Here is a 14,264-nt window from a genome sequence, read left to right on the forward strand (position 1 = left end):
CCTCGGGCGTGGTCTTCCTTGGGGCGCTGGCACTCCTCCTCCTTTCTGTCCCCCTTCCCACTCCTCCCTCTGCCGCACCTGCCCGTGCCCCTTTCCCCGTACCTTTATATCTCCGGCGCGAGCAGCAACAAACTTGCTGCCCATGTCGGCTTTGACGCTTTCTCTGACATCACTTCCGGGAGGAAGTGGCGTCAGTGAGAGCACCGAAGCCGATGCGGGCATCACGTTCTTCGCTGCCCGCGCTGAAGTTCAAAAGGAATAGGGAGGGGGTGCATTCATGGCAGGGGGTGGGGAAGAGGGCAGGAAAGGGGCGCTACCGTCCCGGGCACCGGTTACCCTTGCTACGCCGTTGCTATACTACACTCACTTTTGGTTACATGCTGTGCCAATCGCATAAAATAACACCACGTACTTAGGTGTGTGTGAGCCAATTAACTGACTATAAATTACCTCCACACATCATACCAATATCTGCTCTGGTGCATGTGGAAGGTTACAATGGGCACCAGAACTGATGATAGCTAAAATCCCACCTCCCAGGGATTGTAATAATTTGTGGAATCAGTTATCTATCACAAATGACCTTTGATTTCTAGTGACCAAGATTTCAGCTGTCTCAACTTTAGAGATGAGAAGGATAGAGAAATCCTACCTGCTACTGGCAAAATATGGACCAATTAGAAGAAAACAGGAATCATGGAAGGTCAGTTTTTATTCCAGAGACCTGAAAGTCTTGAGCCATAAGGCCACCTCACACTTTCTACAATTCAAATCACTGACCGTGCCAGGAAACAACATATTTGGTATGAATTCCAAACTGCAGTCTGCAGCACTGGAGTGGTGAATAGGGAGAAGGACAAACTGAAATTGGAGTAGAGAGATGTGAGGTCATGATTGTTGTGTCCGTCCTACTCGCAAGTGCCACTGTTCCATAAACTGGCACCCAATGATGCCTATCTTAAGGAACGCCTTACAAAATTGCCTTTCAGTACTTTGACCGTAATGAGGCACGTGCTGCTTAATAGAAGACCATCATACATTGATTCATAGTCAAATGAGCACAAGACAAATGCACGTAGTCAAATGCACGCATATATTTGGGCGCAGGACAATAAAGCGCAGGAGAAACACGCGCAGGTCTATATCGCACTAGACAATAGCACATAGAACATTTATATTGCGCATAGAACATTTATATTACATGTCGTTGTCTTGTTCGACGTACGTACGACGTGTGTACGTCATGCATAAATTTCTGAGGTGCATAGAACATTTATATTGTGCATCATTGTCTCACGCTCATTTATCCTGCATGTCATTGTGAGCCGCGCATTTGTATTGCGTGTAATTGTGCTGGCGAGCAATTGTCTTGCACGGTATTGTCTGGTTGCAAATGTCTGCGTGCATTTGTCTTGCACGTATTTGACTTGCCACCTCATATATGATGGTGTACCTCCTGACAAGCTGTCATATCTAACATAGATGGTTACTTTTCAGGTCATACTGTAATCCTAGTTGGTGACCCAGATGGTGCTACTCCATGAGAAGATATTGATGTGGTTGATGAAGACATTGCTTTTATATTCCAGTCACTTCTTCCACTCCCTGCTCAACCCTCATCTTCTACACATTCCAAGTCCCTCATACGTTTCATCCTGGCTTTTTTTCCTCATGCATTTCTAGCAAGGATTAGAGATATGGATCCAAGCAGTGGCATAGTGAGGGTGAGTAGTGCCCTTCCCCCACCCTCTTCTCTACCCCCTGCTACTTCCCGACCAACCCTTGCCATGTGCACGCCCCCTCCACTTCCCCCATACCTTTTAAAATCTTCCAGGCATGAGCAACAGCACAAACTTGCTGCCCACATCGTGTCGGCTATCCCTCTGATGTCACTTCCTAGGTGCGGGGCCCAGAAGTGATGTCAGTTAGAGGCAACACCGACGCGGGTAGCAGGTTCATAATGCTGCTTACGCCAGGAAAATGAAAGAGGTATGAAGGAAGGAAAGGGGTGCATGCGCGCGGAAGTGCGAGTTGGGAAGGGATGGGGAGGGGAGGGCGGAGAGGTGGGCAAGTGCTTGCGTCCTCCCCCCCGCACCCCTCTTACTACGCCACTGGGTCCAAGAAAGAACACCATTTGAGACTGCCACTGTGATGTAATGAGGTCAGCAATGAGGTTGTCCCTTGAACATCCAAATGAAGTACACTATAAAAATTAAAAAAACATGGATGACATTTTTTTTCACTCAGAGAATAGCTAAACTCTGGAGCGTGTTGCCAGAAGTTGTGGTAAGAGCGGATAGCGTAGCTGGTGTTAAGAAAGGTTTGGACAAGTTCCTGAAGGAAAAGTCCAAAGTCTGTTTGTTGTTGTTCTTTTAGTCAGGCTTTCCTTGAAATACAAGCGCTGACTAAAAAGCTAAGTGACCTTTGAATAGCACTCATTATATATTTTGCTATATATAATTGAAAAAAAGATAAAGTTTCGACATGGTAGTCTTTCCATAGCTGAAATAGTGCAAATATACGTAGAAATGAGAGTGTGTTAAGACAATAAAAATATTTAAAAACTTTTTAGTGTGAGATGATAAAAAAGAAAATTTACATAAAAAATAAATTATAGATTAAATTATTAGAAGTTTTCTAAATAACTAAATTTGAATAAATTGGATACTTTGTAATAAATATACGGGAGTATGGCCAATGATTGGAGAAAAAGGAGCGAAAACAAACTACGCTGAATACTCCAGTCATTGACTACGACTACGCGTAGGCTCAGTTACTGAGGCCGACTCCTGTATATATAGAATAGTATTTGCACTTAAATATAAGTGGGAAGTGTGTGTTTTATATGATTTGTGAAGTTCCCACTAGGGTATTTCAATTTAGTGTTGTTGTTCTTTGTCACCTTAGACACCATGGTCACACTTGGCATTTTCTAATTCTTCTTATCTTGTGGTCAGGGTCAGATTTCAATCTTGTGGTCTTGGCACTTCTCTAATTCTTTATAGCTTGTGGTCAAGGTCAGTCATCAAATTTGCATGCATACAGTTGGCACCACTGTCACCTTCACATCATTTTTACTTCTCATTTATCTTTCTTATTTCATTTCATTATATCTTATCCCCTTTAGGACCCCTGAGGAAGGTGGTTTTGCTGAAACACAGGCCATGTAGGGTCCGTCTGGACAATCATACTTTGATTTGTATTTTTATTCTGAAGAGTGAATAAAAATCATCTTTCAGAACATCCACATCCACAGTCTGTTGTTTTTATCTTTAGATGTTTTTTTCTGTGGATCATTGGGTCTCTCTTTTTGTTTTTTGTTTTTTTGTATAAAAAGAAATCCAGGGCCAGTATCCAGAAAGTGAAGCTGAATAGCTGAATTTAGTGTTGAGCAGCGCCACTGGTTCAGTTTAGGACAGCCTTTTTGCTGTGCTAACTGTAGCCAAATTGTTATATAGTTAGTGGACGGTATATCACCACTAACCAGATAACTAGTGACTCCACCCTAGCTCCACCCAAGGAATGCCCAAGAACTATCTGAATTGTGCCGAGGTGGACTGTAAGTGCATTCAGTGTGACTACCCAGCTAGTACTTCTAAATATCCCAGAGGCACTTATCCAGACAGCAAGTACTGTTTGTTATATCTAGAGTTACTATATGGCTCCAGAAAAAGAAGGATGGATTGCGACATCCGGGTTTTACTTCCATTCTTTTCAGTAGAAGTAAAACCTGGATGTCTCAATCCATCCTCCTTTTTCTGGAACCATATGGTAACCCTAGTTATATTGATACATGCTGTCGGATATTCTATAACGCATTTTAATATAAATTTCCACATTTGACCATGCATGCTGTCAAAACTTCCATATCGGCCTGCTCCGGGTTTTAGCAGGAGCGTTCCCTTCACAGTCTTATACACCATAAACAGCTGATTCGTGGTAATGAGCTATGCAGTCCTCTAGGACTCACACTTGATGATCTGTAGTCTTAAGCAGGCTAGGCCCTCTTAGTTGAGAGTGAATGAGACAGATGGTTACTTAGAAGGACCCAGCACTCAGCATTCTGTATACAGTATATATGCAACCATATCCAAATCAATTCAGTATTTTTTAAGGATCTTCGAAAAGACTGCTTCAATCGTCGTCGATCATTTCTGAATATTTAGTTTATAACTTCATTTTATTCTATTTAAGTTATGTTTGTTATAAATATTCTTAAAACATTGAGCCAAAGCACTTATCTTATTCCGCTGGGGACTTCCACCGACATGTTTCGCCCCACAGGCTGTATCAAGGCTGTCCCCTTGTATTGCTCCACACTACCATCAAGCCCCTTTTGAAGTTATAAACTAACCCCCTCTTTTACACGCTAAATATTAGCACACGCTAAACGCTAACACGTGCATGTTATCCTATGAACGCGTTAGCGGTTAGCGCACATTGATTTAGTGCGTGCTAAATGCGTGCTAAAAACATTTAGCACACCTTTGTAAAAGAGGGCCTAAATATTTAGAAAGGATCGATGACGATCTTTTGAGTGTTGAGTGTGTCCACTGGTGCAACTAAAGAATATAGTGCCTAATAAGGGATTCTTAGAAGGGCCATCATGCCCCAGATTTCCCCTTTCCAGAAGGATGCCAAAGCTTTATTCTGCCATTGTGGAGAGTCCTTCCCATAACAACAGCAGTAGAGGCAAGCTGTGGTATAATTCCTGCCACACAGTCCATCTTATGTAGCGTGGTTGTGTTATGAGAGGGGTTCATCACTGGACTTCCCTGTTTGCACAATAAGAGGGAATCTTCCCTGCAACTTCCTGTGCACCAATCGGTACCATGACTGTTGTAGCCCCACCCTCATTTCTAGCGCTCTAATCCTAAGAGCACAACCTTTGCACTGCACTTCAGTTTTTGCTGACTCATGCTTCTGTGATAGCTCATTTTTAAGAGACTATTTTCAATTCTAATCTAGTTGGCTTTTTACCAATCATATTAGCCGATGGAAAAACTATTGGTCGGTCAAAAAGGAGTTCTGTCTTTCTCCAGTCTGTGATTTCTTTTTTGCTGCTTCTCCTAAATGTATCCAATAGGGATGAGATAAACCAAAGAAGCTTCTTGTAAGAAAACCATCCCTTTAGTACGTTGGAACTTGTAGAGCAATGTGCAAATCTAATATGCAGTTTTCTGTTTACTCAGAAGAATCAGCAAGTGAGATTTAGGGGAAGATGTTATCAACAGGTTAGTTTACTGTTAACCCTGGTTTTTAGTAACAAGGTCTCATTCCATAAATGGATCTGTGATAAAATAGTATGAGTTAGTAATGAAAAAGAAAATGTCTTAATGGAAGCCTATACTGATCATTTTCTTCCTTATTCTGATTAGGAGGTAAATGAGACTCCTTTTACAAAAAGTACCCACATCCTATATGTGAAATACTTTTTTTTTTTTTTTTTTTTTTTATTTATTTATGAATTTTTAAAAATTTTAACAAGCATTACAATCTTGTACAGAAAAGTACGATCAAGAAAACATATCATTGATTATTCTCAAACTTGAAAATAAATCAAAATTACATAAAAGGTAATAAGTCCGACTTAATCATACACTAGTCCTCAACAATGGATCCAAGATTAAGGAATTAGGAGTAAATATAGTACAATAAGAAATTTAAGCAAAAGACGTCATCTGATGCTGAAAGAGAGCTTAATTAATTGATTAAGACACAGATGTTTCTCCTTTTTCTAGGTGCTTCATAGAGAGGAAAGCAGTCAGATGAGACGGTTCAAAGAAAATATATTTAAGGGAATTATATCTAATTACACACTTACAAGGATATCTAAGAAAAAATAATCCCCCCATCTGGGTCACACCAGGTTTTAACAATAAAAATTCCCTCCTTCTTTTCTGAGTTTCTCTCGAAACATCAGGATAAATTTGAATATGGAAGCCAAGGAAATCCCTGGATCTATTTTTGAAGAAAAGTTTAAGAATCCAATCTCTGTCCGGAGCCAAAGCTACAGTCAGTAAGAGAGTGGCTGAGCTAGCCACCTCTCTATCAGATTGTTCCAATAAAGCTGTAACATCCAAAGGATTTTCCTGTGGTCTGCCATCACCATCTTTTTTTTGAGAGTCCTGATTTTTTCTATTGGGCAAATAGTACACTCTTGACAATGGTGGAAATGAACCCTCTGGAATTTTTAAATTTTCCAGAAAGTAACGTTTTATCATTTCTCCTGGAGGAATTGACGCAACCTTCGGAAAATTAATCAAACGCAAATTATTAAACCGACTATTATTTTCAAGCACTTCCAATTTTCTTCTCATATTAAGGTTATCTTTCACAATCAAATCTTGGTTGCTCTTTAACATTTTTAAGTCCTTCTTTTCTTCTTGAATCTCAGTTTTTATAAGTACAATGTCCTGTTTAACAATTTTAATTTCTTCTTTCTGAACTTGTAATTCTTTATCCAAATTCTTTATCTGAGGACTGAGAGAATTACCCAAACTAGAGACCAAATCCCATAAGGATTCCAATGTAACCTCAGGGGGTCGAATAGGGGCAAAGGAAAGTACCTGTGCAATATTAGTTGGTTCATCCGAGTGTTTTACCTCCCTTGAGCCTTGTTGACCCTCAGACATGGTTGTCCCGGTTGCTGGTTCTCTTACAAGGAGAAATTCCCCTTGTGCTGTTCCTTGTAGCAAGCCCTCCGCTTCGCTGGCCTCTTGAGAGGAAAACTCTGCCTCTTCAGACATGCTCTCCTCCCTCGGAGAGCTAGCTCCCAGCGGCAACGGCTGTAGGGGAGGCGTCCTGACGTCGGGGCTCAGCGTGACGTCCAGCCCGGGGATATCCGCCGAAGCACTCCTCTCAGCCGGCGCTCCCATCGGGCGATTCCCCAAACGACTCGGCTCGCTTTGAAGACGTCGGAAAATGTCATCGACGGTAAGGACTGCGGGGCTCGAGCGCTGGGAGGCTCCACCAACGCTTCTACCCCTTCTCTTCGGCATTATTGCGAGTAAGGTAAAAAGACACCCTCCAGCGTCTTTTCAGCAACAGGTGGCGGCAGCCATCTTGGATCTATGTGAAATACTTTTAACAACCAGTAGGATAGTGTGATAGACATTTCAAGGCATCCAAAAAAATACAACTGCAACCTACAAGTGTGGACCGCCTATATTACACTGTTGTAAATGTTGACAAGGTACAATATTGTACTGTTGTCTATAAATCTGTGCTCTCTCAGCATCGGTGACATTATGCTATTGGCCTCTATGCCTACTTCAGTTCTTTCTTTCCTTATTTATCCTCATTGTCCTTGGGCTCATTTAACACAAACTATATTTCCACTATGTCCCCTTGAAATCTCGCTGGCATGGATCTTTGCGTGTAAAGAGGGATTTCCCAACAATCATCATTGTTTATTATATCAAATATAGATGCGGTCAATGTTACCACCCTTCGAACAAACCTAAGGACCCGACACGGTCCGTGTTTCGGTAAACACGCCTTCCTCGGGGATGCTTGTGCTGGAGGATTTGATGGGTTGGTGGGGTTTTCTGGTATTCTTCGGGAGGGTGGTGGGGGGCCTTGAGTTTTCTACACCCAGAGAGTGGTGGAAAAGTGAAACACTCTTCCATAGGCTGCTATAGGGGAAAACACCCTCCAGGGATTCAAGACAAAGTTAAACAAGTTCCTGCTGAACCAGAACTTACACAGGTAGGGCTAGTTTGTTAGGGCACCGGTCTTTGACCTAAGGGCCGCCGCGTGAGCGGACTGCTGGGCACGATGGACCACTGGTCTGACCCAGCAGCGTCAATTCTTATGTTCTTATGTCCTAACAAATATAAATAAAGATTGTTAAGAATATACAATTACAGATGTGTAAAGACATGAAAAATGGACATATGGTGTAATGATAAATGAATAAAATCAATAAAAACCATAACAACCAACTATCATAGAACACTAATGACATAAGTAATGTGATAAGGTGACAACAGGACCCCTGAGGAAGGCGTGTTTACCGAAACATGGACCGTGTCAGGTCCTTAGGTTTGTTTGAAGGGTGGTAACATTGACTGCATCTATATTTGATATAATAAACATAGCCTGCATCCTGTACATTTTGTCGGCAGTCCTTTTTTTGTGTTTTTTGTTTGTTGAGCTATTTTCACTGCAGTTTCTGTTGGATTGTTTTCCTTCATTTTCTCTCCAAAAATCACCATTAACACATGTATGCAATCTACATCTAAATGCTGATGTTTCCACATGGGGTTGCTTCTTAAAATAACCTCATAAACTCCTAGCTGTCTTTATGAAATAGGTTCCTTCCTGCCCTATCAATCTAGGTGTTCTGTTTTAAAATTACCCTCCAGGTGTGCAGACCAAGGAGGTGGCATTAGTCCCAAATTGGTAAAATGCTGAAGAACTTTATTCCTAGTTTATTGGGTTGGTGGAGTATTTCATGACTGGTTTAGGTTTTACTGGTTTGTAGTTCTGCCAGTAAAGAGGGTGACTTCCTTACTGGCTCTATCTGATCTAATACTAGGCTGTAAAGGAGACGATGCAATACAATTTTTATTTGTATACCGTCAATACCTCCATGAAGTTCACAGTGGTTTACATGAGTAATTATGGTGATACAAATTAAAAAACAAGTATTACAATATTTAGAAACCATTCGTAACCAAATTCTTGAAAATGATAGGTATATTTTTTTGCAACATTTAAAATTAGATTGCTGGTTAATGTTAGTTGTTAATGCTTTCCACAGTTTTGATGCTCGATATGCCCATGTGGAGTTAAAAGTTCTATTGTATCTAATGTTCCCAATAACTGGATACTGAAAAGTATCATTGTTTCTTAGGAGTTTCTCCAAACTGTATTTTATCAATAGACTACAATAGAATGTATAAAGTATTCTCCCTTCTATAGGTAGCCAGTGTAATTCACATACATAAGGTATAATCTTATCACTTTTTTTCATTCTGAAGTTTAATCTAATTCAGGGGTGTCAAAGTCCCTCCTCGAGGGCCGCAGTCCAGTTGGGTTTTCAGGATTTCCCCAATGAATATGCACGAGATCTATCTGCATGCACTGCTTCTGTTGTATACTAATAGACTTTGTGCATATTCATTGGGGAAATCCTGAAAACCTGACTGCATTGCGGCCCTCGAGGAAGGACTTTGACACCCCTGATCTAATGGCTGTATTCTGAAGCGCTTGGAATTGGGGTGTTTAAAAAAAAAAATTATAAATTTAGGGCAATCTAAAAAGACGACATTACAATAGTCCAGTTCAGACAAAAATAAAGATTGTACTAATAGGTGGATTTGATTATTCTCTAAGGGGTCCTTTTACTAAGGTGTACTAGCTGTTTTACCGCGTGCTAAATATTAGCGTGCGCTAAACGCTAATGGTGGTCAATGACACGGTGACAAAATTCATCACCGTTCCCGTCCCCGCGGATAACCGCGGGAAATAATCCCATGTCATTTTCTAGTGTCTATTTCAACCTCAGTCCTTCTAAACCAGCATTCTTCAAAGCAAAGCTTGTGGGTCAGTGGTTGTGCCTAATTATACTCTGATTCTTATGGGAGCCAAGGATAATGAAGCCATTGTGACATCACTGATGTGATTGGCTCTTAGGCACTGGTGGAATGAGGCATTATGACATCACAATATCTGCTCTGGATACCAGAGACTGTCATTCTGTAGTGTCTATTTCAACCTTTGTCCTTCTACACCAGCATTCTTCAAAGCAAAGCTGGTGGGTCAGTGGTTGTGGCCATTCATACTCTGATTCTTCCCTCTCTCCTTAAAGAATGACATGAAGATGGTTTCCCGCGGTTATCTGTGGGGACGGGAACGGTGATGAATTTTGTCACCGTGTTATTCTCTAGTGGTCATCTGTTCAGTTTGGGTACCTTTGTGGCACTTACTGTAGATGCTTCTAAAAGAGGTCTAGCTCTGAACGTCTAAGTTCTGTCCAGGACGTCTTGGAAAGAGTTTGACTATCGCCGCAAGATGTCCAAATTAAGTCCACCCTAAACACACCTAGAACACACTTCCCAGCATTCCCCCTGGAACTTTGGCTGCACAGTGGGAGAAACGTCTCACTAGATGTCCACAAAATGGGTCTTGATTATCGGCACTTGGATGTCCCGGCAATTTAGGATGTCCAAGTGATGACTTAGGCGGTTTTGTGACATAGGGCTCCTTTTACTAAGGTGCGTTAGCGGTTTTAGAGCACGCTAAAATGCAGCGCGTGCTAGCCACTACCGCCTCCTTTTAAGCAGGTGGTAATTTTTCAGCTGGTGCATGCTATAGCGCATGCTAATCTGGTGTGTGCGCTAAAAACGCTAGCGCATTTTTGTAAAAGGAGCCCATAGTCTTTTTTTTAAAATTATTTTTAGTTGGAAAAAAAATGATGTACTTTTTGTTATATTTATATGTGCTTGGGGATTAGAATTTGACTTCATACTAGAAGAAAAGGAAAATTTCAAAGTGTGGTGCTACACTCTGAACTTTCAGTTTATCCCTTTATCCAAATGTTAAGTTATGTTATGTACAATCTTATATCCCGCAGAAGCCTCATTAATTGGAGTTCTAGGCAAATTACCGGCAACATATTGTTACATAGAATTTTGTATAGAGTTGATCATGTTATCAAATTGTTGTCAAATTATACATATGAGGAGTTGCTGAAAAGTTCTCAGGCCAACTAAGAAGAGAATGACGTGGATATGGTTCAATCAATGATCTGAAACAATGTCAAAACAGAGAATTTTGTTTCTGCAAACTGGCGCTTAATGAAATAAGATAACACTCTTTTCAGCTACAGCGGCAAAATAACACTCAGAATTTAGGAAGTTGGTTCATTGGGCTGAGAACTTTTCAGCACCCCCTCATGTGTAATAAAAGTGAGCCCAGTATAGGACAATCAAGTCATTGTGACATCACTGAAGTCTTATTGGTGGAATGAGGCATTATGACATCACAATCTCAGCTCTGGTTACCAGAGAAACTCTTCACATTACCAGGGGGTATGAAAAAGTTCTCAGTCCAACCAAGAAGAGAATGACATGGATATGGTTCAGTCAATGATCTGAAACAATGTCAAAAACAGAGAATTTTCTTTCTGCAAATTGGCACTTAATGAAATAAGATAACACTCTTTTCAGCTACAGTGGCAAAATAACGCTCATAATTTATCCTCCCCCCCCCCTCCTTTTACAAAACCACGCAAGAGGTTTTTAGGGCTGGCTAGCGCACTGAATGCTCTGTACTGCTCCAGTGGTCATAGAGATCCTATGAGTGTCGGAGCAGCGCAGAGAATTCAGCGCGCCGACCAGCGCTAAAAACCTCTTGCATGGTTTTGTAAAATAAAGGGATTAGGAAGTTGGTAGGTTGGGCTGATAACTTTTCAATACCTCCTCGTACAGTCTGAGGTAATATATCACAATTAGCGGTTGACCATTAACATTGGGGTCCTTTTACTAAGGGGTGCTAACTGATTTAGCATGCGCTAATTGTTTTAGGGCTCCTTTTACGAAGGTGCGCTAAGCGTTTTAGCACAAGTACCGGATTAGCGTGTCCTATAGTGCGCGCTAGCCAAAAATCTACCGCCTGCTCAAAAGGAGGCAGTAGCGGCTAGCGCGCATGGCAATTTAGCATGCACTATTCCACGCATTAAGACCCTAGTGCGCCTTTGTAAAAGGAGCCCTTAGTGTGCACTAAAGATTAACACGCACTAAATGCTAAGACGCCCATAGGATATAATGGGCGCCTTAGTGTTTAGTGCATGCTAATCTTTAGCGTGCGCTAAATCGGTTAGCGCACCTTAGTAAAAGGACCCCTTTGTCTTGGTTCGGGTGACTTGTATTATTAGAATGAGTTTCTTTGGACCCCTGGTAGGGGTTTCTTAAAAAGCTATGTTTTTAGATTTTTGCGGAACAGTATGTACACTGTGGTTGTGTGAATTTTGATGGGGAGTTCCACACTATTGCCATTGGGTAGTTGAATGATTTGTTGTGAGATACCTTGCATTTTATATCTTTCAGAGTTGGGAATGAGAGTGCCAGGTTGCTAGAGTCACATTGGTCCGCAGATCTACTTAATAGTTCAGTAAATCTGAGGAAGCTGTTAGGGACATCACCATATACCAGGGGTAGGGAACTCCGGTCCTCGAGAGCCGTATTCCAGTTGGGTTTTCAGGATTTCCCCAATGAATATGCATTGAAAGCAGTGCATGCAAATAGATCTCATGCATATTCATTGGGGAAATCCTGAAAACCCGACTGGAATATGGCTCTCGAGGACCGGAGTTCCCTACCCCTGCCATATACCGTTTCAAATAGTACGCAGCATAGTTAGAGTTCTATTCTGTTTTCTAACGCTAACCAGTGTTGTTCTATAGGCAGTGGTGTGACATGGTCAAATCTTGAATTTGTAGTATATCCAAGGTTCCACGTTTTATTAAATTTTTTTTTTTTTGTAAATCTTTATTGATTTTAAAACTGCGATAGTGCAATACAAATGGTAAATCATAAAAAACTGCACAAAAACACACTATTAACAAACAATAATTAAAATTAAACAATCATTTTCTCCTCTTCTTATCCTAGTTATTAAAACAATAATACATATGATATGATTTTAATATTATAATGAAATAATTTAACTCCTCAAAATACATTAATCCTTTAATGATGTATGGAGTCCATTGACTAATTTTATTGCATTATAATTAGGATTATGTTTCTTTCTTTCTTTTTTCATTAGATTCCTTGCACATCCAGGAAGGGTGGACGGGAGGAGGGTGGGAAATATATTTTGAGGAGTTAAATATTTCATTTTATTAAAAATTTTGATAAAACACTTATAAGTATTTCTAAGCGATTTACATTAAACTTTAGGGTATAAAACCACATAAACAGTATTGGGACAGACACTCACTTACTAGAGATATAGGAAAGGGGGTTGAAACTACAATTTTGATAGAAAAGTAATACTAAAAGGAAAAAAACATATAGGAAAGGGAGACTAGTAGCCTTATAAAGGCTAGTTTCAGGTTGTTATAAAAACCTGTTTGTGACTGTAATTGCATAATATAATAATTTAAAGTTCCCCCCAAATGTTTAACTCTGAAAGGCATCGTTGAAAATTGTTAAGGATGCTTTTAAATTTATCCAATTGTGTTTCTTCTCTTATGAATAATGGAAGGTTATTCCAAGTTTGTGATGCAGTTATAGAGAAGATATCGGCTCTTCTTGTATTTATAAATTTCAAAGACAGGAATAGACAGGAGATTTTGATTGGCGGATCTTAGTGTTTTTGATGAGGCATAAGGTATCAATAGTCTATCGAGAAAAATGGGTTGGTTTGACTGCCGGGTTTTAAATGTTAAAAGAGCTAATTTAAAAGTTATCCTATGGGGAATCGATAACCAGTGTGCATTTTTCAAAAGTGGTGTAACATGAGTATATGAAGCCAGAGGCAGGGGGTCACGTGATGCTCGCGTGCTGACCAGACGCCGGTGAGCCGAGCTCCATTCCAAGCCTCTGAAAACACCCCCGAAATAGCTCTCAGTCGGCGCAAATCGCCCTTTATTTGCTCCATCCAGCATCGGGAGTCTCCTGCTCCTCGGGGGCAACTCGGTGGTGAGCGGATTCGCTGGGGCCGGTCGGTATGCCGATAAGGACCCCGAGGCCTGGCAAAGAGAGATCTGCTAAACCCTTGAAAATGGCGGCCCACAGCCCGATCGCAGCAGGTACGGCCCAGCACGATGCAGACATGCAGGTCTCGGTCTGCCACCTCTCGAAACTCTTGGACGAAAAATTGTCAAAACTGCATGCAGTGCTGGAGGAAGTGAAAGACAGCATTGCGGGTCACGCTGCTCGCCTCCAGCACGCTGAAGAACGGATATCGGCACAGGAAGACCGGGCAGAAATAGTGGACGGACGTCTGGCGGCCTTGGAATCTAAAATTCAACAGCTGGACGATCGGGCTGAGGAGGCAGAGAATCGTAGCCGCCGAAATAACCTGCGGCTTATTGGGGTGCCGGAGTCTGTCCGTGATGCTGAGTTGGCAGACCTGGTGGCCACGTGGCTGCCTCAAACCCTCGGACTTCCATCCTCCATGGGCCCAGTGCATGTGGAACGGGTACATCGGATAGGGGCACCACGCGCTGAAGGAGCCCGACCACGACCAGTCATAGCTCGCTTCCTCAACTATGCTGTTAAGGCTCGCATCCTGGAGGCATACAGGCG

General features: G+C 41.5%; 1 protein-coding gene across 8 annotated transcripts in view; it reads left to right on the plus strand.

Annotated features, from left to right (window-relative positions):
* FGF13 (fibroblast growth factor 13) overlaps window positions 1-14,264 on the plus strand; it is a 562,033-nt gene that overhangs the window by 275,101 nt on the left and 272,668 nt on the right. Inside the window, exon 1 of one of the 8 annotated variants that reach the window (XM_033945626.1) lies at window positions 617-703. The exons of the other annotated variants lie outside the window; for them this stretch is intronic. Coding sequence (XP_033801517.1) covers window positions 697-703 — 7 coding nt within the window. The 5' untranslated portion in view covers window positions 617-696. Of the gene's footprint in view, window positions 1-616; window positions 704-14,264 lie in introns of those variants that run through there. 8 annotated transcript variants of the gene reach the window in all.

The sequence above is a fragment of the Geotrypetes seraphini genome, chromosome 5 (genome assembly GCF_902459505.1).
Source record: "Geotrypetes seraphini chromosome 5, aGeoSer1.1, whole genome shotgun sequence".
Classification (NCBI taxonomy): domain Eukaryota; kingdom Metazoa; phylum Chordata; class Amphibia; order Gymnophiona; family Dermophiidae; genus Geotrypetes; species Geotrypetes seraphini.